Source organism: Nuphar pumila, chromosome 4 (assembly GCF_984573655.1).
Source record: "Nuphar pumila chromosome 4, dmNupPumi1.hap1.1, whole genome shotgun sequence".
Lineage (NCBI taxonomy): Eukaryota > Viridiplantae > Streptophyta > Magnoliopsida > Nymphaeales > Nymphaeaceae > Nuphar > Nuphar pumila.
The window spans coordinates 13,602,166-13,628,968 of NC_143252.1; the positions used below are offsets into that span (position 1 = coordinate 13,602,166).

The 26,803-nt window shown below is 37.2% G+C and overlaps 1 protein-coding gene across 2 annotated transcripts; it reads right to left on the reverse strand.

Annotated features, from left to right (window-relative positions):
- Window positions 1-4,620: 4,620 nt before the first annotated feature.
- LOC149839434 (gamma-interferon-responsive lysosomal thiol protein-like) lies at window positions 4,621-26,534 on the reverse strand. 2 transcript variants are annotated; one of them, XM_090002547.1, is made up of 5 exons: window positions 26,169-26,534; window positions 24,058-24,123; window positions 17,817-17,957; window positions 6,798-6,890; window positions 4,621-5,099 (listed from the first exon to the last, which is right to left on the reverse strand). In XM_090002547.1, the coding sequence occupies exons 1-5, from the start codon at window positions 26,412-26,414 to the stop codon at window positions 4,944-4,946; spliced, it is 702 nt and encodes a 233-aa protein (XP_089858673.1). In that variant the 5' UTR covers window positions 26,415-26,534; the 3' UTR covers window positions 4,621-4,943. The 2 variants fall into 2 exon arrangements, with proteins under 2 accessions (XP_089858673.1, XP_089858674.1); XM_090002548.1 differs by lacking the exon at window positions 24,058-24,123 and having other exon boundaries at window positions 26,169-26,495.
- Window positions 26,535-26,803: the final 269 nt, after the last annotated feature.

Sequence of the window (26,803 nt, forward strand, 5' to 3'; positions counted from 1 at the left end):
GAAGTTGTCAAGAAGATTTTGGGCAGAAGTTGTTTCTTGTGCAGTTTATCTTATTAACAGATCACCAACAAGAAGCTTAGAAAATTGCACACCACATGAAGCATGGTATGGTTCAAAGCCTAGTGTTCACCATCTTAAGGTATTCGGGAGCGTGGCTTATGCTCATGTTCCAGATGCTATGAGAAACAAGTTGGATGATAAATCAGAGAAGTGTATTTTCATAGGCTACAGCGAAAGAAGAAAGGCTTACAAGCTGTACAACCCGGTGACAAAGAAGATTGTGATCAGTCGAGATGTTCGATTTGATGAAAATTCCATATTTGAAGACTTGGAGGCAGAAAAGGAAAATTTGCCTATCTTTTCTTTTGAGATTGAAGAAGAAGAGAATGGTCTAGCATTTGAAAATAATGAAAATGGTGCCCAAGCAGGAAATTCTCCTGCTTCCCCAAGTACTTCATCAAGCAGCCCTATAAAAAAATGAGAAGCATCCAAGAATTATATGATGTCACAGAAGAAATTAGTCAAAATGATGCCATATTTTTTGCCTTCTTTGCAGGTGAAGATCCGATTTCTTTTGATGATGCATGTCAAGAAGAAAAATGGAGAGCCATGAAAGAAGAAATTGTTTCAATTGAAAACAATGATACATGGGAGCTTACAGATTTACCACCACACAAAAGCTCTATTGGAGTAAAGTGGGTGTACAAGACAAAAATGAATCCAGATGGCTCTATCAACAAGCATAAAGCAAGGCCTGACATTATGTATGTTGTCAGTTTGGTGAGTAGATTCATGGATAAACCATATTCAAATCATTGGGAAGTTGCAAAAAAAATTCTAAGATATGTGAAAGGAACTATCGATTATGGAATTCTTTATGAAACTAATGTTGCAGTTAACCTTATTGGTAGTGACTTAGCAGGGAGTGTTGATGATAGCAGAAGTACTTCAGGTTATGTATTTAATCTTGGAAGTGGAGCAATTTCGTGGAGCTCAAAGAAACAACAAATTGTTGCGCTTTCTACTATGGAAGCAGAATATATTGTTGCATCTTTTGCAGGTTGTCAGTTAATCTGGTTGCGTGGAATTTTGGAGAGTTTGAAGCAGAAGCAAAATAAGCCAACAACTCTTTTCTGTGACAACAACTCAACTATCTCAGTTGCGAAAGATCCAGTTCTTCATGGAAGGACCAAACACATTCGGATTCGGTATCATTTTCTAAGGGAACTTGTGAATGAAGGTGATGTTCATGTGGAGTACTGCAGAACGGAAGATCAGATGGCAGATATTTTCACAAAGCCACTTAGTGGACAAGTCTTCAAGGGAAATGTAGAAAGATTGGGCGTAAGGAGCAAATTTAATTTAGAAGAGGCATTGTTGAGAATAAATTAAACTTGAATAAGAGTCTTCTAGAATTATTGAGTATGTACAAGCTTCCAAGAGTCTTCTAGAATTATTGAGTATGTACAAGTCTCTAAGAGTCTTCTAGAGTTATTAAATAGGTACAAGTTTCTAAGAGTCTCTTCTAGAATTATTGAGTATGTACAAGTCTCTAAGAGTCTTCTAGAGTTATTAAATAGGTACAAGTTTCTAAGAGTCTCTTCTAGAATTATTGAGTATGTACAAGTTTCTAAGAGTCTTCTAGAGTTATTAAATAGGTACAAGTTTCTAAGAGTCTTTTAAAGTCTCAATACATCTAGAAAGGTCTTACTAGTACTATAAAAGCCTAGTCTAAGAGTCATTGTAGGTATCAAAGTGTGAAGAGCCTTTTTTGAGTAAAAAGTATTAGAAGTCATTCTCCATAATTGTTCTCAACTTTTCTCTCCATTTTCTATTTTATTCCCTTCATAGGCTGCTATCAGACGTATATTGAAGTTTTTAAAAGGGACTCTAGAACCAGTCATGAAACACGTTATTATGTTATTAATGCATACTCTAATGCAGACTGGTCAGGTTTTCCATATGATAGGAAATCGACAAGCGGATATGCAATAGTTTTTTGTTCCAGCTTGATATCTTGGAGGTCTCGAAAACATGAAACTGAATTCAAGTCAAGCACTGAATCCGAATACAAGGCCGTGGCTATTGCTACTGTAGAAATTACTTGGTTAATATATATCTTGCAAGAGTAAGACTTCAGGAAATTCCAATTTTATGGTGTGATAATGTAGGTGTAGCCTGCTTAGCTTCAAATTCAGTCTTTCATGACCCAAGTAAGCACATTGAAATAGATGTGTACTCCATTCGTGACAAGATTGCAAAGGAGTTATATGTGAAATATATTTCCTCCAAAGATCAGCCAGCTGATATCCTGGTCAAGGCGTTGCCTTCTAAAAGGCATCGATTTCTTTGTAGCAAGTTAAATGTTCTAAGTAGCATATTCCACTTGAGAGGGGCTGTGAGAGGAGAAGGTGGTTTGGGTTCATTGGATCAAATCAGAAGAGTCTTAGACCCACAGAAAGTTGACGTGAATCCTGGCACCAATATGCTAAGAAAACGTATGGAAGTTCCCATAAGTGTCCAGATAAATCAGGAAAGCACGAATAAAGACTTCAGAAATCTCATCCTCACTAAAGAAGACTCCAGAAGATATGATCAACAAGAAGGAAACCTTGCTCACCAAGGAAACGTGTTATGTTCTAGCTGTAAACAAGATCACGTCAATCCCTTGATCAAAGGGAAGAATAATTTGTACTCTCCTTTAAATCAATGGAAAGTTTTCTCGGTGTGAGTTGAGAGAGAGAGAGAGAGCTATTGTGGACAGGTTCAATCTGAACCGAACCACGTTAAAGATCCTGTGTGTGTGCTTGATTTAGTTTACTGCACATGGCCGACTCCTCTTGACTTGGTTCATAATCTGTCACTGGGTACACATGAGAATTCAGATCGTCGGATTTGGAACACAAGTTTCTTCTGAATCTGGGGCTTGGCTATACCGGATTGCCCTACATCAAACTTCTAGAAATCGCTGGTATCTGCAGCTGCTCATAAAAGATGCTGTTAACAACAACTGCACCCTATCATCAGATGCTCCCCTGAGACCTAAGAGCAGCTCTTTCATGCAAATAGTATAAAAGATTATGAGCATCTTCAGTGTGCTCTTCCCTGCAGCCTATATTTAAGGGATTGAATTGAGTATGGCCCTTTATAATGCAATGATGTCACATGCATGATAATGTAAAGAGAAACTAGCAGCCTCTATTTGGATCTCAATGAAGAAATATGATTTACAAACCATGAGGACTGCCTCAGCTAGTTGAGCCACCATTAAGTTCTTATATATGTTCCATTCAATAGAAAAGTACATTATTAACATTTACGAATGCATTGGCTATGGCTCTTAGTTATGACCGACTATGCAATCACCAACATATATATTAAGCAAGATTTTGTCCCTTGGAGATCTTTTCTGCACGCCTTAAGAACAATCAAGGCAAGCTAACAACCATCGCATCATGAAGAACCATTTTTTTTTTGAGAGCGCATCATGAGGAACCTTAACTCTTCGGACATGTCTGATACATTCTTGAAGAAGAGTTCTGCAGCATGCTGCTAGGAGAAAAGCAAAGACATCATCATCAAGGCAACCCTGCTTATGTGCGGACATGCATCTCCAAGCAGCTTCGGACATGAAAGAGGCTAAAAGCTCAAATCAATGTGCAAGCATCCAACTCCCGCCATTGATAAGAAGCTCAGACTCCGGCTTGAGTCTGTGGAGTTCATGGTCGACCCTCTGGGACTCATATCAGCTGGCTGAGAAGTGCACGAGTTGGTGTAGACTGTCTATGTCTATAGTATAGAGCAATGGAGAGGTCCACCTTGATCTCATTGACAGTGGCTGGCCAGCGATCTGGTGTATGATGTGCTCTTTTGGTCATGTCAATGGTGCACTCAAAGAATATGGGGAGAGGCGACAGTGAGAAGGATCTCCCACAGTTTGTTCTTCCTCTTCTTGGATGCCATTGAGAAGCTTGAAACGGGGTCCACTCCTATGGCTTATGATAGGATTCTATCATATGACAACAAAATGAAGGTACTGTCCTCTGTATTCCCTACCTCCTACCAGTTTCTTCCTAAACTGAGCCGTTAACGGTTTCCTCCGATGGTAATGCATCAAGGTTCCCTCTGATGGCACCCCTAAGGCCATGGTTGGACTAAAAATTGTTTCAGAGCCATTGATGCTGTAGAAGAATCGCATCTAGATCATAAAAGATGAATGGTTCAGAACAATCTCAAAAGACATGACATTTGAGATGCTGTTCATCACATTGATGAACTGTATCAGAGGGATCCCAACCTGATCTGATCTCTAATTATGTAGTTTGAACATATATAATTTGAAATGGGACATGTCAGATCGAGGTAGGATCCAACTCCAGGTAAGGACATTTCATTACTGAACCCTAGTTTACATCTGGTCAGATCCAGGTCATGGCAGCCTTGACCAGAAGCAAAGGCTAGAGATAACTAGATCAGAAGTAGGGCAGAAGGAATCAAAATAATGAAATGTGTTCCCTGTAAACAGATTTACACATGAATTAATATGAATAACACAACATGGACTATCATCCCAAGTACATGAAATAGACTCACGAAGAGCTTCCTACCACTCAGCATCAATTGGAAACACTGTGGATTTACTATTTCCATGATTACTTTACATTAATCTATATGTCCAACAAATATACAACATACATGTCAACTTCAAGGCCAGTATCAATGCTAGAGTTGCACTTCCCACAACAGAAAGAAAGGTAATAAAGGACAAGATTGTATACCAACTAATTATTGCATAAAAGAAATTAATAGAACGATTGCAGTTACACATGATAATTACATGACAAGCAATCCCGTAGCATCCCTTACAGTAACCTTCATCATGCTGTTGTGGTCGATGTTAATCCATATAGGTTACATGGTTGTATTGGTTTCAGTAGCCTTCATCATGTTGTTGCAGTTGTAGTTACTTCATCCATATAGGTTACATGGTTGTATTGGTTTCCCTTGCCAATGAATGAATCAAACTCCAGAGATTTACAAGCATCAGGCAAAACACCTTGGTATGATTTGCAGATGTACTTTTCCACGTTTTCATAGTCCTATAAATAGTTTCAGAGCATGAGCACGATCAAAACTGAAATAACATTTCAACTGATAACAATGAAACCGACTGGTGTAACTGCCATGTCAGTGTGTATGTGGTGTGTGCATGAGATAATATTTCACGAGGGCAAGCTACAATTGAGATGAAGCCATATATGATGGTGGAGATCCTCTGTTTGTTAAAACACTCCAGTCCCTTATTTTAGTTTTCAGGAAATTTGCTTGTGCAGGGTTTTCAGTTAAATCAAATGTAGGAACAAAAGCAAAACAGTAGTTAATAGATGAATACTGTAAGGATAGCAATAATTGATATGACTGCTCAATTTGTCACAATTCATGAATATATATATATATATATATATATATATATATATATATATATATACATAGGTGAACGCATCTACAGGTTAGGATTCAGCAAAAAATACATGTAACTACACATGAATGAGTGATGAGTAGCTCCTAAACAGTTTATGTTCTAAACCATCCTACACACTTCTGAAAAACATAGTTACATGTATTTTTTGCTGAATCCTAACCTGTAGATGCATTCACCTATAAATAAATAAATATATATATATAAACACAATTTTTTAATCTCATAATGATCCCTACAGGCATTCATGTCATCTTCATCTTTTATAATGGATGAACCTCTTGTTACCTGCTACCCCTACTACTTTTATATATATTTAATAGGAAAAGGTAATTCCAGATTAACTTAAAAATCCTAATGGTCTGTTAACTTAGACAGCTACATAGAAGACTGAACAACTTGGAAGTTCAATTGAGAAAACAGATAACTAGACTGAGAAATATTTATACACGAATTAGTATAAATAGCACAACATGGACTATTATCTATAGGTTATTTTCATTTTGTAAATCTATTTTCATTGGATTTTGTAATTCAAATTGTCAACAGGTTTCATTTATCTCCAACAAATTTCGATTGGGTTCAAATGATTTGTCACATAAAAATTTGAGAACAATGGCAGTAAATGGGAATCTGAAACACAGAGATGGGTAAGATCAAGAAGACTCACATTCTGCTAAGAAACAAAGAGAAGCGAAAAAATAAAATCAAAAGCAACTCTATTCGAAGCTTTTTCAAGAACTTCTAATTCATAAGTAAACTATTCTCTAGGAAGTTCAAGAAGTTCAAGCATAATATTCTTTCCTAAAGACAATGACAATGCCGAAAGCACAGTACATTTTTATAAAGATGCAAGCAACTCATTTCTTTGTTAAGTAGATTGGGAAATGAAATGTCATATGGCTCCTTTTAAGATCATGAATCCAAAGAATGACAGCAGAAAGCAGTTGCATGAGAAAACAAGCATGTTCCTAAACATGTCATATGGCTCCCTTTACGTAGATATGAGGAAAAATAATGGGAAAAAGAAGAAGAGGAAGGAGAAGAATAAGAGAATGGGCAAAACAAAAAGATAAGTACTTCTCTACCAAGGACTTACATAGCTATCCTTTAGGGATTATATGAAGGACAAAAATACCCTTAAAGAAACATTAAATGGCATGTGTATAAAGGAATAAGATGCACACAATGAGTGACAAAAATGGCGCTACACAAAAACAAGAGCTCCTCTATATATAACTCATATGATTGCATTTTTTTGAGTGAGTTTAAAAACTATTAGTGGAGAGCAAAAAAGGGAAAAAATCAGATTAAGCACCTCATAGAGCGGACGGCCATTCACAATCACCCAGGGCACATATCTGTGTGGGGGCTCCAAAGCATCAGTTTCTACTCCATGTTGTAGCTCAAGCTGCAGCAGTTTGAAGAAATATTAAACATCAAAAGAATGCCAAAGAGAGAAGTGACATATGAAAAAGAAAAGAAAAAGAGAACATTAGACTCACATTCAAAAGTGTAAAGAACAACAGTTGAACTTTAGCTAGAATTGCAAAATATGTATGCCATAGAAACAACTAATGTTATACTTGCCCTTCCAAAAAGCTTCTGGTAGACGGGTTCATGTCAAAAATCCTTTATACACTATGGTGCACTATAGATCTGAATTTCAAAAGGTAAGGTGGCATTTGAATGCAGCATATCCCAGATATGGGATCTGATCTGGCATGAGAGGTATTTGCAAACAGAGGATCTTAGATCCTCAGATCTAAGATATATTATATATATAATCTAAACTAATAAAATATGAATACCATCTTAGTTTTAAATTCTTGATATAGAAGGTGGTAGCTGCTAACCACTTTTCTAGCTAACCGCCGTGCTAACTGGGCTTTCGAAGGGGTTTCCATGTTTTCCTTAAATCTGACCGTACAGATGCGTTCTACATGCTTGATTTTATCCGACACGCAGTCAAGTTTTTATAAGATTTAAAAAATCGACCGTGTAAGATTTTTCTAAATATTCAAGGCTTAAAAAATCATGTTTTTCATTGAGAAAACATGATTCAAGTGTCGTTTCCTAGTAAATCTACAGTGCCGAACACATCTGTATGGTCAGATTTAAGTAATACATGGGAAAAACCCTTCGAAAGCCCGGTTAACATGACCGTTAGCTAGAAAAGTGGTTACCAACTACCACCTCTCTCTCTCTCTCTCTCTCTCTCTCTCTCTTGATATATATATATATATATATATATATATATATATATATATATATATATATATATATATATAAAATCTAAAACAATAAAACATGAATACCATCTTAGTTTTAAATTCTTGAAGAACAAGTCTAAATCATTAGAATAATAGGCCTAGGTAGAAACATGAAATGCAATGCAATCAATGACAAATTCTAAAAGAAAATGAATGCAGGTAAACTAAAATAAACAATCAAGATCATAAAAATGAACCCCTGTTTGGACCACTTTATAAACTATTCCTTACCATTTATGCTTATTTTAAGTAGCACGTTTTGGTGTTTGGATCATCTACCTTTATCTTTTTTAAAGACATTTTATAAATTTCACACCTTTTTTGAAAAATAGGAGACCTTATTTCTTTTGTAAATGCTTATTTTCTTCCATTCCACCCCCATCACCATTACTACCGTCATCACCACAGCCGCCACCGCCATCATTACCATCATCACTAGCACCATCACCATTGTCACCATCACCATTGTCATCACCACCATTACCTGTGAAATATTCCTTTGGAAAACTAGCCCAGCACAATAACCCTAGGCAGCAGGCAAGAAAGAAAAGAGAGAAGAGAAGAAGCCCGGAAACTGAATGACATCTCAACCCAAAATCCCTAGGGTGACGTCTCATTATATATAAATATAGCTCAGCCATGACAATGTACAATTTTGCCCTCTAGCACATGAGTAAAATACAACTTAACAATGCATGGTGAACTCGGGTCTTGGATCTGGATCCAAACCCAATTCACGTATTATATTCATAACAGGACCCCTCAAACTGAACATGGTTAAGAACCATGGACAGTTTGGATTTCAAGCTCTAATGATGATTTACAGCAAGAGCCTTGGTAAATAGATCGACCACTTGGTCTTCTCCTCTAATAAACATTGGTTGAATCTCTTTTGCCTCTACCTTTTCTCTCACAAAATATTGATCTATCTCTACATGTTTCATTTTTCCATGCTGAACTGGATTTGTAGAGATGACAATAGTACTCCAGTTGTCACAATATAATAATGAGCTAGAGATATGTTGATGAAAATTGAATAATACATGTTTAATCCATGCAACTTCTATCGTAATGACTGCCATAGCTTGGTATTCTGCTTCCATACTAGAATGTGCCACCTTCTTTTGTTTCTTACTAGCGCAAGACACTAGGTGAGCACAAATAAACTCCATAACCAGTGTGATATACAAATTTATATTTTACATTGTGTTTTTGTGAGATTGTGATTGTCTCCTTTGTGAGATTGTATTTGACCCAATAGTGGTCCTTGTGTTTTTGTGATCTCTTGTAGCCCTTAGTGGCATTCTATTGTGATTGTTATTCACTTCATTTCATAGTGCAAGTTGATCCACAAGTACTTCAATCTTGTTGAGATATTCTATAACATTGGAATCTCCTCTTTTCAAGTCAACAAACTTCGCTTTCAATTGATATACTTTGGGACTGGAGATTCCATTGGTGAAGAATGTCCCATAATTCTTTTGTTGGGATTCTCGATGGAATATGAAGGAGAACTTTGTTAAATTGTACATATACATACTTGTGTATATAGTATAGCATATATGTATATGTATTAACATATATGTATATTCATACTTTTTACATATTATATGTATATATTATTTTATTATAATCTATATTATATATATTTATTGTATATAAATACATGTATATAATATATATTATATGGGACTAGTTGACTTGGTCCCAACGGCTAGAAATCTAGCTGTTGGGAGCTTCCACTCTCAATTCTAGTGCTCTCTCTCTCTCTCTTTCTCTCTCTTTAAGCCCTCTCTCTTCTCTTTATTGTGTATAAATAGAGGTGTTCTCCCCTTTGTAATGTATGCCCTTGCACACTTGTTTCTTGAATAAAATATATTTTTTATATTGTGTGCCTTATTGTGTATTCCTTTTTGCGTGATTTGTGAGTGTGTTCTTTAGAGAACACTTTTGTGGTTCCCTTTGTGGGATTTGTGCCACTCAAGTTGACATTTGTGGATTCTTAGTTCGTGATTGAAGACTCTTTGAATTTTTGCATGATATCAAAGCTTGGCTCTTTTCTATTCTCATTCAAGTGTTCTTGATTGAGTCATTGGTGGAGTGTTCATGAGATCATGATTGTGAAGTGTTTGTGGATCGTGATCGTGCATCATTGGAGGATTCAAGTGTTGTGTGATATCGGTGGAGTGATTGTATGCTTCTTTTTGCTTTCTCTTCGCCTCTCTATTCTTCTCTTTATCCCTCTCTCTATACTCATTTCTTGTAAAATGGATGACAATGAAAATGTCACCATTGAACCAGTGAAACTCAATGATTTTAACTATGTAACATGGGCTTCTATTATGAAACACCTTATTTGTGTATTCCCTTTTGTGGGATTTGTGAGTGTGTTCTTTAAAGAACAATTTTGTGGTTCCCTTTGTGAGATTTGTGAGTGTGTTCCTTAGAGAACACTTTTGTAGTTACCCACTCAAGTTGCATTGGTGGATTCTTTGTTCGTGATTGAAGACTCTTTGAATTTTTACATGGTATCAGAGCTTGACTCTTTTTTATTCTCATTCAAGTGTTCTTGATTGAGACATTGGTGGAGTGTTTGTGAGATCGTGATTGTGGATCGTGATCGTGCATCATTGGAGGATTCAATTGTTTTCATGATATCGGTGGAGTGATTGTGTGCTTCTCTTTGCTTTCTCTCTTCTCCTCTCTTTTCATCTCATTATCCCTCTCTCTACCCATTCCTTGTAAAATGGATAACAATGAAAATGTCACCATTAAACCCGTGAAACTCAATTATTTTAACTATGTAATATAGGCTTCTATTATGAAGCACCTTATTTGGGGGGAAAGGGTTGTGAGGACTAGTAGACGGGTCTGATCTAGAACCCAAGTTAATCCTCACCAAGGTAGAAGGTGAGAAAAAGGTTCCACTAACTGAAAGTGAAAAAGTTGAAGTCATTACAAACTATGAGAAGAAGTGAAAAAGTCAGTCATTACAAACTATGAGAAGAAGTGAAAAGAATGGAGAATGGGATATGCCAATATCATGTATTGGCTTATTAGTAGTGTGGATGTCAAAAAATGTTCTAGCCTTTCCATATTCGAACATGCAAACAAGGCTTGAGAGTATCTCAAGAGAATGTATTATCTTAAAGATCTCGCACACGTGTATAATGTGCAAAATAGAGTTTGGACTATGACCCAAACAACAACAACAACAACAACAACAACTACGCCTTCATCCCAAAACAATTGGGGTCAGCGATATGAACCAAAAAAGAAATTCATTTTGGGTCTTCCACATGAATCCTTTTCCTCCAATCATTTCTATCCAACACCATGTCCTCGGTGAGGTTCAAAGCATTCATATCCTTTCCTATCATCTCCATCCAAGTCTTCCTAGGCCTACCCCTACCTCTTTTAACTAATATATTTTCCCATTTCTCCAACCTTCTAACTGGAGCATCATTAGGCCTTCGCCGAATATGTCCAAACCACCGTAAACGATTCTCTCGCATCTTATTCTCAATGGGTGCAACACCTACCTTCTTACGTATCTCTTCGTTCCGAATCTTATCTTTTATTGTATTTCCACACATCCATCTAAGCATCCGCATCTCAGCTACACTCATTTTTTGAATATGATGTCTCTTGGCAGCCCAACATTCCGTACCATATAGTAAAGCGGGTCTAATAGTCGTCCTATAAAACTTTCCCTTCAACCGCAATGGCATTCTACGATCGCACAGCACTCCAGTAGCACTTTTCCATTTCATCCACCCAACCTTTATCCTATGATTTACATCTCCATCAATTTCTCCATACTTTTGAATGATGGATCCCAAATATTTGAAATAATCATTCACCGGTATATCTTGCTCACCAAGCTTCACTACACTCCCATCACTACTTCGTTGCTTACTAAACCGACATTCCATATATTCAGTCTTACTCTTACTCAACTTAAATCCTCTAGCTTCCAATGTCTGTCTCCATAATTCTAACTTAGCATTAACCCCAGCTCTAGACTCATCAATCAAAACAATATCATCAGCAAACAACATACACCACGGTACATTTTCTTGAATTGATCTCGTAAGCTCATCCATCACTATCGCAAATAGGAAAGGGCTTAAAGCAGATCCTTGATGTAACCCAACCGTTATCGGAAAATTGGTTGTCACCCCTCCACAAGTGCGGACATTGGTTACTACTCCTTCATACATATCTTTAATTATACTAATGTACTTGAGAGAAACACCTTTCTTCATCATTGTCCACCAGAGAACGTCCCTAGGTACTCTATCGTATGCCTTCTCTAAATCAATAAAAACCATATGCAAATCTTTGTTCCTCTCTCTATATCTTTCAATAAGTTGTCTAAGAAGATGTATAGCTTCCATAGTTGATCTTCCAGGCATAAAACCAAATTGATTCTCCGATATCATGACAACCTTCCTCAACCTAGACTCAATCACCCTCTCCCAAAGTTTCATAGTATGACTCATGAGTTTTATACCACGATAGTTTGTGCAATCTTGTATATCACCCTTATTCTTATATAAAGGCACCAAAGTACTCTTCCTCCACTCATTAGGCATCTTATTTGTTCGCCAAATCAAGTTAAAAAGATTTGTCAATCATTCTAAACCTTTCTCTCCCAAGCATTTCCAAGCCTCGATAGGTATACCATCTGGGCCAACTGCCCTTCTTGACTTCATTTTCTTCAAAGCCTCTGCAATTTCTTTCTTTTGAATCTTGCGCATGAAGTCACGATTTATCTCATGAAAAGGAATGGAGAAGTCTCCAAGATCTTGAGCATGACTATCATTAAATAGCTTATCAAAATAATCTTTCCATCTCTCCTTAATCTCCTCATCTTTGACTAAAACCCTTTGCGTTTCATCTTTGATACATCTAACCATACCCAAATCCTTCGATTTCCTATCTCTCATCTTTGCAAGCCTATAAATATCCTTTTCGCCTTCTTTGGTATCCAACTTGTCATAAACCTCCTTATATACCTTAGCCCTCGCGTTTCGAACAACTTTTTTAGCTTCCTTCTTTGCTATCATATACTTCTCCAAATTCTCATTATCACGACTCTTACTTAGATTTCTATAACACTCTCTTTTAACCTTAATAGCTAATTTGACATCCTCGTTCCACCATGATGTATCCTTACCTAGTGGTGCACCGCCTTTAGACTCACCCAATACCTCCTTAGCTACTTTTCTCATACCACCCGCTATCTTATTCCACATTGATTCTGAATCCTCCTCGAGACACCAATCAACTTCCTTAACTACCTGCTCTACAAACATTCCTTGTTTAGCTCCTTTCAGTGCCCACCACTTAATTCTAGGATCTATCCTATGTCTATCCCTTTTGCGGCATTGTCTAATTCTAAGATCTAAAATTAAGACTCTATGTTGTGTAGCTACACTTTCTCCTGGTATAACCTTACAATCGATGCAACAACCCCTATCTCTCTTTCTAAGTAGGAAAAAATCTATCTGACTCGTATTAACCCCACTTTTAAATGTTACTAGGTGAGACTCCCTCTTCCTAAACCAAGTGTTTGCTAAGATCATATCATAGGACAAACAAAAATCTAAAATCCTTTCTCCACTTTCATTTCTTTCTCCTATACCATAGCCTCCATGGATATTCTCAAATCCATCCCTACTAATGCCTACATGTCCATTAAGGTCACCGCCGATGAAAAGCTTTTCTCCATAAGATGTCTCTTGTACTACTCCATCTAAATCTTCCCAAAATTGATGCTTAATGGAATCATCTAAACCTACTTGAGGTGCATAAACACTAATAATATTAATAATATCCGTACCTAATACTAATTTAATAAGTAAAATTCTATCACCCTTCCTACGGACCTCAACTACATTATCTATAAACTGACGACTCATAACAATCCCTACTCCATTCCTATTCCTATTTATTCCTGTATACCAAATCTTATATCCCCAAGGTTCTATCACTTTAGCTTTCTCACCTACCCATTTGGTCTCTTGAAGACATAAAATATCAATATTTCTCCTACACATAACATCTACTAACTCTACCAACTTACCAGTTAAAGACCCTATATTCCAAGTGGCTAACCTAATTTTATGGTCTTGGACTAACTTCTTTACCCCCACCCGTCCAACAAAGTGAGGGAACCCTTGCCTATTTGACACCACACCCGGGCGCCGGTGTGACGCGTCGCTTCTGGGCGACGACCTAGCAACCCTTGCACATTTATCACTGCCTCCGGGCCTAGAGAGTACAGCGCGTCGCTCAGTAGGGAACGCCCCAACGAAATTCTCATATTGGTTCATTTTCATAGGATATGACAAAGTTTTTATGCTGGCTGTCACAGGCCTACCGCAACCCTCCTCCTTTATCCGGGCTTGGGACCGGCAGTGTATAACTACACAGGCGGAGTTAGTTCGGACTATGACCCAAGGTGAAAAAAAATATTAGAGAATACTATAATGACTTGTCCGAACTTTGAGAAGAATTGGCTCTTTTAGAGCAAAAATGACATTGCTCATAAGATATTGAACTCCGTAAAAAAAACAAATAGATGTTGAGCACTTTTAGCAATTTATCAACGGTTTAAGACCAGAATTTGAAGCAACTAAGTTTATTCTTCTTCATAGATGGAACATTTCTTCTATTGAAGATACTATAGAGGAGTTGAGTATGGAAGAAAATAGGTTGAAAAAGCATAAGGCAAGAAATGAAGATCAATCGGTCTTGGCCGTCTCTAGACTGAAAAATTATTTCCGTACATATAAATCACCTCATTATAGAAAACAAAAAAATGACTATGATAAGAGGAAAATCATTCGTTATTATTGCCATGAATCGAGACACACTAAGCCCCAATGTCCTAAACTAAAAGGGACATTTGAAAAGAAGGTTGCTTCATTTGGGTCTCCACAAGAGTCAAGTAACACTCCAACATCCCAAGATTCATCTATTGTAAGCATGTCTCCAACTCAACTAGTGGAAGCACTTCAACCTCTTCTTAAGGGAGCATCTTCAACTTGAGCCGTTTCATCTTTTTTCAACCTCGATAAATTTCTTTGGCTTCTCTATTCAGGTGCATCATTTTACATGACCCCAAACCATGATCTATTATCTGAATATCATAACACAAGTGTGTCAAATGTTTCTACGGCCAATGGTACATCTCTTCAAATTGAAGGAATAGAAAATTTTGAAAAGGACTTTTTAAAATAAAAAATGTTTTTTATTCCAAAGATCTGACACATTCTTAAACCTAAATCTTTTATCCGTCTCTCAAATTAAGATTCTAGGAGCTTCAAAGATGTGCTGCAATAATAAGAGTGCTATCTACATTAACAACAATAATACTTTTCACAAAAGGACGAAGCACATCGAGATGGACTGTCATTATGTTCGAGAAAAATATCTTCAAAGAACTATTGATCTGCCCTATGTCACATCGGAGTACCAATTGGAGGACTTTTTTACCAAACCTGTTCCTCGGTTTCGCTTTCTTTTAGGCAAACTTTTGATTATCCTACCGTAAGTTTGAGGGAGAGTGTTAAATTGTACATATACAAACTTGTGTATATAGTATAGCATATACATATATGTATGAACATATATGTATATTCATACTTTTTACATATTATATGTATATATTATTTTATTATAATATATATTATATATATTTATTGTATATAAATATATATATAATGTATATTATATGGGACTAAGTCAAATTAGTTGACTTGCTCTTTCGAGTTGTTGGGAGGTCCCTCTCTCAATTCTAGTGCTCTCTCTCTCACTCTTTAAGCCCTCTCTCTTCTCTCTATTGTGTATAAATAGGGGTGTTTTCCTCTTTGTAACGTACGCTCTTGCACACTTGTTTCTTGAATAAAATATATTTTCTATATTGTGTGCCTTATTGTGTATTCCCTTTTGTGGGATTTGTGAGTGCGTTCTTTAGAGAACACTTTTGTAGTTCCTTTTGTAGGATTTATGAGTGTGTTCCTTAGAGAATACTTTTGTGGTTCCCTTTGTAGTTGACATTTTCTTGGTTCATGATTGAAGACTCTTTGAATCTTTACAGACTTCATGAGAGAAGGTGGCTATAATGAAGGCTACAACTGACTGGTCATTTTTGCGCCACGCCACAAACTCGGGATTCCGATTCACAATCTTAGTCTCTGAGGCCTTCTCTATACTTTTATCCTACACTGAAATTGTGTGGAATACATATTCCAAAGGCACAAGAATCAACCCATCAAAGTGTCCCATTAAATCATAGCTACAAAGAAAAGGAATGATTTGTTTCTTCCAGGTAATAAAATTTGAAGAATCAAGTTTTTCAATGACTAAGTGGCTAAGAAAAGAAGCATTATTGGTGGCTATAAAGAACGAATGGAGGGAATAAATAAGAAATGTGACTTAAAACAATATTGACTTCAGTTCAACAAACAAGAAAATTTTGATCCAAATAACTAATCAGAGAATCTGATTTAATCAGAACAGTCGGCCTTTTTTTAGGCTGAACAAGGAATCAAACTAAGGATCAAGAACCACAGGTCAAGGCAAAAATCAATACTCGATCTATTGGTTTTAGCCTCTTCGTTTTTTCTATATTCGAGTGGATTTAATAGGGATGCCACCCAAGAGCAGATTAATATGCACTTAGACTTGTCATCAGGTATGATCTAACGAGAGAATAGGTCTGGTATGAAAGAACAATTTGATCTAAATGTAAAATCAGACCTGAGAGGATATTTTAAGAAAAGAAGAATAAACAGGGCTAATTGATATGCAGATCTGAAGAAGACAAGAAGCATAATAGATCTGAAAATAATTTCTGATCTAAAGCAAAAGGGGAAAGATTTTGTTTAGAGGAGAGACAAAGGGAGAGACACTGAAGAAAAAGGAGTTGATGCAAATAAGAGAGCGAAATAAGGAGAGAGGCATGAGAGGAGGTTGCAGCCAAAGTTCAATGGAACTTACTTCTTCCGAGCTCCGATACCATGTGAAATATTCCTTTGGAAAATGTGTCCTACACAACAACCCTAGGCAGCAGGCAAGAAAGAAAAGAGAGAAGAGAAGAAGCCTACAAACTGAATGGCGTCTCAAAACTGAATGGTGTCTCAAAAATCCCTAGGGTGACATCTCATCATATATAAATATAGTTTAGCCATGGCAATGTATAATTTTGCCCTCCGGTACATGAATAAAATACAACTTAACAATACATGGTGAACTCGGGTCTTGGATATGGATCCAAACCCGATTCACGTGCTATATTCCTAACATTACCATCATCACCATTACCACTATCATCATCACCATTACTACCACCACCACCACTCTCATCACCATTGCCACCGCCACCACCACCACCCTCACCACTGCCACCATCTCTATGTCATCACCACTATTACCAACACCACCATCACCAATCACCATTACCAACACCACTATCTACCACCACCATCGCCACCATCCATCATCACCACTCCTAACTAATCTTCTTTTCTTATTCATTAAAATTTAAATAGTTGGTGATCCAGAAATTCACTTAATTAAAAATAAAGGCATCTTCATTATAAACTGTGGATTTATTTTTGTAAGCAATAAACGAAAACAGATCCAAACAGGGCTGAAATAGATAAAGTTAATGAACTGTGTTGGCCATGTTTGACTATGTCCAAGAAGTGTCATGGTGTGTCGTGTTGTGTCCAGTGTCTTGTCATGTTGACATGGCACACACATGCTAAGTGAAATTTCTATGTGACATAGCTTTGCTATACAGTTGCTATACAGGATTTGATGGTTAGCTTGATTGATCTCAAGGTACCACTTCCAAGCATTCATGTATTCACTTTATACAGCAAATTTGTGCATCACATCATCTTCTAGTGTTCACCAATTTGGAGGATACGAAAATGATGACCCTCAAAAAAGTTTACCATTTAGACAAATTCTATTTTCAAGCAATTGACATTATGCTGGATGGTGGCTAAAATAACACCAAGAAAAAAGGAGAGAAAAAAAGACACCTTTTTCCCATGTCCACTGTCGTAGCATTCTGCAATCTGTTGAATATCTGATTTAGTCTTGGTAAAACAAGTCTCCCACTGTGTGTATTCACCCTTTAGGACAAGAGCCTCCACACAATAAATGAAACTAAAATGTACGTCCTGCATATAATTAAAAATAATATCAATTAGTATAAATTATGATCATAAACCAAAACAAGAAAAGAAAAAGAGTAAGTTTTCAGCAGATATAATCAGAAAAAATCTTGCTTCCAACATAGGGCTTTACAAATCAAGAAAGTAAACTAAATTAACATGACTTTCAAAGTGGATTATGATGTACAATATTACATAATGATAGAGAGAAAGAAAAATGAGACAAATTAAAGAATAGACTAGGATCAAAAGATAACTTTCTTAAGACCAACTACACTAAGCATCACATAAAACATGACCATGTGGCATTTCTGCCAGTCAGAAATCCTATGAGGTCAAACCTACTCCACATTAGCTCCTGACAGTTCATTAATGTGATATACTAGAGATACTTGGATTTTGCAATATATTCTTCATTTATCAACACAGATCATCAATGCTAGAGATCAGCAAATGGAATAAACACTAATCTCTAATCTTTCTGAGGAACTTGTTGCATTCCTTGCAATACCAAATATATCCTATACTTTCAACAAGTAATAATGTAATATCAAGAAATCCATTATAAACTAACAATACTAATTGGGGTCCATAGATCTAGTAAAGATCAATGACTGTTTCAAAAATTCCAAACTTTTGTCTCTTTAAACTGACAATGCTGCAAGTGGCTAGAAAGGATGAGAAGCTCCTATCAAGACGCGGAAGGTGAATTTTGCAGTATGCAACAATTGCTTGGACAAGTAAAATTTATTCAGTTGATTGAGAGGCCACTTTCTTATATCTTCCAAATATAACTTAGTACCTTCCCCTTATGTGGCAATGACTACTTCTCACTAGCCTCTCTTGCTTACTAGGGAAAAACATTCTTCTTTGATAATCGATCTGGGAGATAACCCCTATTGGATTCGAACCTGAGAACTGTTATGATAATGCAACCTAACCATCCAACTCTCTCATTGAACCCCTTGATTATGAAGAAATTCATATTACTAGAAATAACAATTTTTCGTAAGCATATTGAGCACATTGAGATGAATGATGACTATGTCATGAATATCTGTTGATGGAGATAATTAACATGACATACATTACAATTTACAGCCAATTCCCCCAGTTTAAAGCATCTAAAATAATCTATTGACATCTTGCATTGAAAACTACCATACCAAACTTTATATTTCCACAATTTTTGGGATACTAGTATGTACATATCACACTTTTTTAAAGGTTTTGTTATTAGGGGTATTTCTATCTTTTTACCCTTCTTATTGTACCATATAAGATATTCCTTAATCTTTTATTTTTCTTTGTAAGAAGTGGCACTTCAAGTTTTAATCCCTCATACACAAGTTTCATATGTTTTAGCCTTCCCGCCTCATTTGTCAATGATTGAATATGTAACTTTGACCCTTCGAAAGCTTATTTCAGTTTGGACGTGGATCCCGGCTAGTCAAGATTCAATGTTGGCTTGGTATGAGAAAACCCAGAAAAATTCTGGTTTCTCACTTTTTATTTTTCTTAAATTATTAGGCATATTTATTGCATTATAATCAATTGCTTTAGATCAGGAGTTGCCTTGGATGGTTCACTTTGGAAACTTATTACTATTTTGTCAAAACCTATCAAGGACAGCAGCTTTTCCCTCTAGCCGCAAAGCCCTCAGAGTTAGCATTCATAACAAGAATTTTAAGTAGATAGATAGATTCTTTTGAGATTAGTAGATCTTAGTGTTTTTCAACTTTAAAGGCATTTCCACTTCATATCTTCTCCCTCTTGAAGACAGAAATCGTAGATTATGTAGCCTTAATATGTCTGCCATGCCAAGGCCATATATTCCAGTTTACAATTAAAAATGCTATGGTTTTATGGTGTATTGTAAAGGTACTGACCATCCTATAACTTTTGTTTCTATAGCAGAGTCAAAGTTGACGTTCTCTTTAGACCTTTCACATCAATTTACAGATCAGAATTTAAAACACAACAGAGGGCCATTGCTTAGTGCAAATGTAAGGTGCTCAGGCTGCCAATGCAGAGATCAGGGTTCGTCCTAAGGGTGGCCAAGTAGAAAGTTAGAACTAAGCCCAGTACAGCCCCTCGACACCTGGAGTATGGTATCTGCACTAGTATGAACCTTTATTTAGAATGCAATAACCATGTCAAAACATTCATTTAGAACAAACCAAATATACCAATTTGTATCCAGGTAACTAAAATGCATCTCGCCCTGCATCAGGAGCCCTTGCAAAACAGTGTTTCAAACTTGAGCCTATCCCGGTGCATAAAAACTCCAAAGATCAAATATTGGATTTTATGGTGTTTTGTGGAGAGATGAACAGATAGTTGTGTAGAATAGTATCACCTAGTCAATGACAAAGACAAAATCAAATTATGCAACCTCCACATCTCTTCCGCAATAAACAAATGAAAATTACAAAAAAAAAAGACCACGAAAGCTTATGCATCGTGGACATTTAGAGGTTCCCCATTACTTCTGACCTATGTCACAGGGATTCGGCCAACCAGGTGCCGCACCCGCGTTGGCGCGACGCGATGCGGGTGCACGTGCGGGTGCGGCACCCGGTGCGGTCAACCCGACCCTGGGTGCGGTCAACGCACCCAGGGTCATTTATGTCCAACTTTTGGACTTGAAAAAAAAAAAGAGGCCCGCTGAAATGGGCATGACAGCCAGAAAACTTAAGAACTGGTTTGTCAACATGGCGAGTTTCGAGACACAACTCTTCAACTTTCTTTACGGCAACCACATGTCGTAGCCAACTACCAAGGAGTCTCTTCTCTAAATTGTTTCTTTGGGTCAAGCACAGGCTCAACCTGCGAAGGTGCCCGGTTCAACAAGAATCGATTGACAACGGTGAAGAGATCGGTTCCTTCTAGCGGCGAGTGCCACTCGCCAAGCTTCTTCTGTCTCGAGTTGCTTCATGGTCAAAGAGAAATGATCCTCATCGAAATCTGCAGAGGGGATTGCGGTGGGGAGATACCTCCATCTCTTGGATAGGATGTTGGTCCTCACCGCAACTTTGATGGGGAGTGAATCAAGCAATGCATTGATACTACACCTGGTGGCTTTCTTCATCATTCTCACCTTTTACTAAAGATCTGACACCACTCGTAGTTGATGAGATCCTAACTTTTCATGAAAATCTGGATGGTCTCAGAGAACAACCATACTGTATCCTGAAAATTGAAGAGAGCACAGATGGTTCTGTTAAAATAGAGGGTTCAGGAAGGCAAAAGGGTAATGATGCCCATGTTGGCCCGTACAGATTGCAGTCCACTGTACCTGCCTGCAAATATTAAATCAGATTTTGATTTCCTTCGAGATATGTGTTGGGTTGGAGGTTACGTACTACAAAAATTAATACAAAATATCTAAAGCCAATGAGCTGCCAGATTTTGGGGCCAGATTTTGGGGCAGGATGTAATGATCATGGACAATACAGCCTTTCTTCAGGGATGACCAGCTTGGTTACCATTCTAAAGTAGCTCAGTTACGGAACTAAGAGAGAATAACTAAAAGAGTCGGATGGAAAACCAAGCATATATGTCCTGGCCAGGGGGAAAATGGGGTCTTGCCCCGTTTGGACCGGTGTTCGTATCTTATTTGGTTCTTTTACATGTAATCAGATATCCATCAAATCCTGATATTTGTCTGATTCAATAGCAAAAAATTAAAACCATATATGCATCCAGCAGTGCTCGATTAAACTATTAAACTTGGCTCAGACCAGTAGAGCTTAATGAAGAAACTCAATTAAGCTTGGTTAATATATATATATATATATTTTTTACATTTTTGCCCCTGCCGCACCCCCGCACCCGGGTTTTTTGGAAGTGCCAAATCCCCGCATCCGCACCCATGTGACATAGCTTCTGACAAAGACATTCCCATTTTTCATGGGCAATAAAACTATGGCACTACAAAATGGTATCAGAAATTGCTGAAACAAGCAAAGTCAGAGAGGATAAACTAGTATCTTGCTCTCCAGGGTACAAGAAAAGAGGCCCAAAGAGGGCAAAATGGTGTTTAACTCTCCGAACTATAAATCCACAGTTGTCAATTCATTTCAAGGTATAAACAGATAAATCCTCGATAATTCTGCTTCTAGAGATGCAAGAATAGTGAATTTCTGATACACCACAGAAGTTTCCTTTTCCAGTGGAAAGGCCTATGTGATGGTTCCTCAAAGCCAAGAGTAAGGGTCTGACAATCAAGTTCTTGGATAGGTCAAAGAGATAGTTAAGGGCAGTGAAGTCAGAGTCGCCAAGCTTTTATGACAGAGTATTCCGATATTTGACAGGTGGGAGACATGATACTGATAAGGGAGACAATAACAGAAGGGTGATAGCCTAGGCACCAAACTTAGGGTAGCTGAGGATGAGAGAACATATCTTTTTCTGTTCATTGGGAACCCTATTGATAGTCATTTATTGCAGCTTAAATGCTCTTATGAACACCATGACACTTGTTCAAGCCAGATATAGAAACCCTGGGCATGATGCCAAATTTCTTTTGGCAAAATCATGTGGGGAGAACACTACCTTGAAACATTACGAAAGTCCCTTGGCATGCACAGAGAAACTTAACACAAACATTAGGAAGATTGCGACATCCAAACGTTAGGGAAACCTGGGTGACATGTATAAGGGCACCTATAAAAAACCTTAGGAAGTCTGCAGTACTCATCCAAACATTATGAAGCCTGGGTGACATGCATGAGGACATCTATCTGAAATGTTAAGGAGTTCAACTCAAATGTTAGCAAAGTTCTTTTGTTGGACAAGTATTCTTTCTGTCATTTGTCAAGCACCTGCCAACATATACTGAAACATTACTAACCTTATCTCGTGGGCTAGCCTCATGTTCGTGCCATGTTACCAAGCTCCCTTATGTATGGTTCCTAACATTTTGGAATAGCTCAGAAAGGAACCATGACATCTTGCCCATGGTTCTAGAGGGTAACAATAGGCTTTCTCAAGCCTTAAATGGCTATAAATGTTCTAATGGAGAGGAAGAGTAAGTGTGTGTGAGGTGTATTTATCTTAAGGGCTCTGAAAGGCTCAGTATTCCCATTGTCCATCAAGTATTATCCTTAGAGTTTGTGGTTTCAACAATGAGTAGTAAATTTTTAGGTGTCAACAGAAACAGAACATGACCATTAATTTTTACTAACATAAAACTAATGTTTCAACAACCTTTGGTAATGACCAAGTTGAAAGCACATTAAACGGGAAAACTGCTAGTGATTATTTCTCCAAAATGCATAAAAAGTATTCCAGTGAAGAGCACATAAGAGATACCTTTATGGCACTACAAACAGCAAATATCATTAATTCATTGTAGTTTCTAAACATATTGATAATGGGAGAAGGAAGAGTGTTAGTAATTAAATAACATTCATGTGGAGCTAATTTGCTTCTGTATGGCATGAACTTAGGCATCATAGCAATGCAAAAGAAAGCTTCTTCTTGGAAACAAAATTAACTTATGAAGTTATACTTAGAATTTCACACTGCATAGTTTACTTTAAAGCTTCCTTCTTTCAGTTTGTGGTTTTCAGCAATTTGATAAAAATAATTGATATTATGAAATAATTTATGATATAACATAACTGGATGAACTATTGAAATAAAGCTAATTTATTCTTCCCAAGAGAAAAGGACATTTGCTAACAAACCGGTCCCGGTCAACCTGCTACATAATTTAGTTGGAAATGCTTAAGGAAGATCATCATGTTTGAATTGTTAATATGCATATATTTAGAAACATCGGATGAAAAGTAATATATTATCATAATAAGCAAATTGTAAGAGACATAAAAACAAAAACTATGAGTGCATGTATGAACTATAGCAAATCAAAATAAAAGGCAAAATGAAGAAAAAGAAGATAAGATGAAATATAATCAAGCCGCACACACACACACACACACACACACACACACACACACACACACACACACACACACACACACACACACCAAACAAGAGGCACATAAGCATGTGCAGATGTTCTGTAAAGTGTAAACTGCCATTTATTTTGCACCTATATTGACTCATTTCAAAAACTATGGAAAATGATTATCCATACCACATCAGGCCAGATATCTATTGCACATGCTTCCACTGTATTCAGAAAGCATTCATATGGGCCATGCTGCAAAAATAGAAAAAACAAAATGATGACTTCTCCTAAAAGTATGTCCTATGCAAAAAACAAATCAGACAGTAAAGGAAACGGACAATGATCACCACATTAAGAAAAAAAAAGAGTGTATGCACAGATGATATAATACACCACAATCATTGCAAATAGAAACTACCAAAAGATAATATAATCAATAAGATCATATGCTAATAATATCAACTCACACAGGTATTTCTAACTTTTACTCGTCTTGAACACAGCTAGTTTCTCACATCTCATTAGTGTATTTTTGGGAAGGATTATTGAACATCAGATTAGTGCACAACGTTATTGTCCTCTTAGATTAATAATTCTCTCTGATACATTGCTTTACAATGTACTTGAGCGAGGGCTTTAGAGTCAATGTCCCCATTCCCTACATCTTGTGTAATGACTGAAATACTTTCAAATTGCCTCTCATTGATCCACTGGTTACATATTTATGCATCCCATGCCAACAATTATTTGAACCAAACCTGCCCACCTGCACAAGCACCTGCTCACACAGGCACAAGTAGCTACTGGAAAAGTTAATTTCTTTTCCGAAAAGAAAAAAAAGAACAATGCTTCCACAAGAATTTTCTTCTACTGCAATCCCTGCACTCTACACCATGTAGGAACCCTGGGCTCTTAAGAGATAAGAGTTTCTTTAACCCCATCATAGGGATTTGGTCATGTGATGTTAGATGGTTATTGAGAATCATTGGAGTTTGATTCAAGACTAGATGCTTTAACACAAGGATTGGAAACACAAGCACTAGGGATGTCAAGTCAGCGAATTTCTTCATCAGAATCATCACTAGCTCACTATTTCAAATTCCAAGGACAGATGTTTAAGAATGAAGATTGAGCATATACATGCAAATAAGAATGACTAGCAACAGATTCCTCAACAAGATTGTCACTGTTTTGCTATCTTGAAACAGGGCATATGTGCATCCTATTCTACCCTCCCAAATTTGGAATCATCCATCAAACAATTCAGTGCTCGAACTTGTTGGAGTTGTGAGTGCCTGAGATACCACGCTCATGCATGTGGTGATGAAGATGAATTGGCCATGCTCAGTAGGAATAAAAAATCTCTGACTGCATTTCTAAATCCTGCTAAGGCCTCAATATTTCTCCCTCTCCAGCATTGAGAAGGTGAATCAGGAAACTTTCCCATATAGCTATGCATAAAATGCCAGTGACAGGACAAAATCAGTTGTAGATGCAGAAAAAGGGGCAATGGCTAATTAAGCACCTCATACTTGTTTAATTTAGCTAATTAATGTGACCACCTGAGATATCACACTCGTGCATGAGGTGATGATTACGTTGTGCTCAGTAGGAATAAGAAAACGTTCAAGGTATTCATGGTCGATACCGCTAACTATCATCATCTATCCTTTCTCATATGGCCATGACACACCATGCCAGCGGCAGTTAGAAACCAATGATCACTGCAACTTAACAAAAGAGGGGGTATGAAATCAGTTCAGAATCAACCATTCACTCCTTTTATCAGTGCTGACTATTTCAATATATCCACCAAATACTTTTCAATCAGAAAGCATCACAGGATTTCACTTAAATTCTGGACCGCCCCGATGTTTTTTGCGTTCAATCCCGAGCTCAACCCCTTGGTTTCCTCCCAAAATAGAGGTATAAGGTACACAGCAGCCAAACCAAATAATCAACTAGCTATCACCCTCATTAAAGCTACACAAGGAATGAACTTCAGCAAAGACTACCCGTTATTTGTCCATTATTTACGGGATTCAATTACGTATCAAACAAACCAATTCAGGCATACTGATGATCTAATTAAATCCATTGAGTAACCAATTTGATTAAATCAAAGACACCCTTATCAGAAACAGCACATACCAAACACCTAGAGAAGAATATCAATTCATATGTTTTCATCCAATCCATCCATAACTCAAAGCGGAAAAAATCAACCAAAACAAGATGCGTCTTTTCTCATATCTTAAGCAAATTCGACCGCGAAATCCACAAAGGAAAAAAAAAACCTGGCATTGGACCGTTCCGTTAGCTCCGATCCTCGCGTTTCCGTAGGGAACGAGGCGCAGATCGACTGCGTCGACGAGTCCATTGGAGAAGAGCTTCTGGAGATAGTTGACGATGAAATTGGAGCAATAAGGGCAGAGAGACTCGTAGTAGAGATCCACGGAGACTTTGCTGCTTCCTTCCGATCGTAACGGAGAGAGGAGGGCAAAAATTAGGCAAAAGAGGAGATTCAATCGCGAGACTTCCATTGATATGCGACTGTTACTCCTCCCTCTCTTCCTCACTCACTTTCTCACTCCCTTGAACACAAGAACGAAGAACTGCAAGGTTTTAGACTATTTATAGTGTCGAGAGAGAGAGAGAGAGAGAGAGAGAGGTTGTTGCAGACGTGGAGAAGAAGGATCGTCTCATGTTTGAAAGTTCAAACTAGCGTAACGACTCGGACTCGATTGCGACTTGGATATACAAGAGATGAGGCGAAGCCCGAGTCTTTCCATGTGTTTTCGATCACGTGTTTTGGATTAAAAGAAAAAACGATATTCGGAGTGTCCAAAAATTATAAATATTTTAGATCATTAATTTTTTTTCTTTATAATATCTAAAATATTGCTGCTATTGCATAAACTTGGTGTTAATA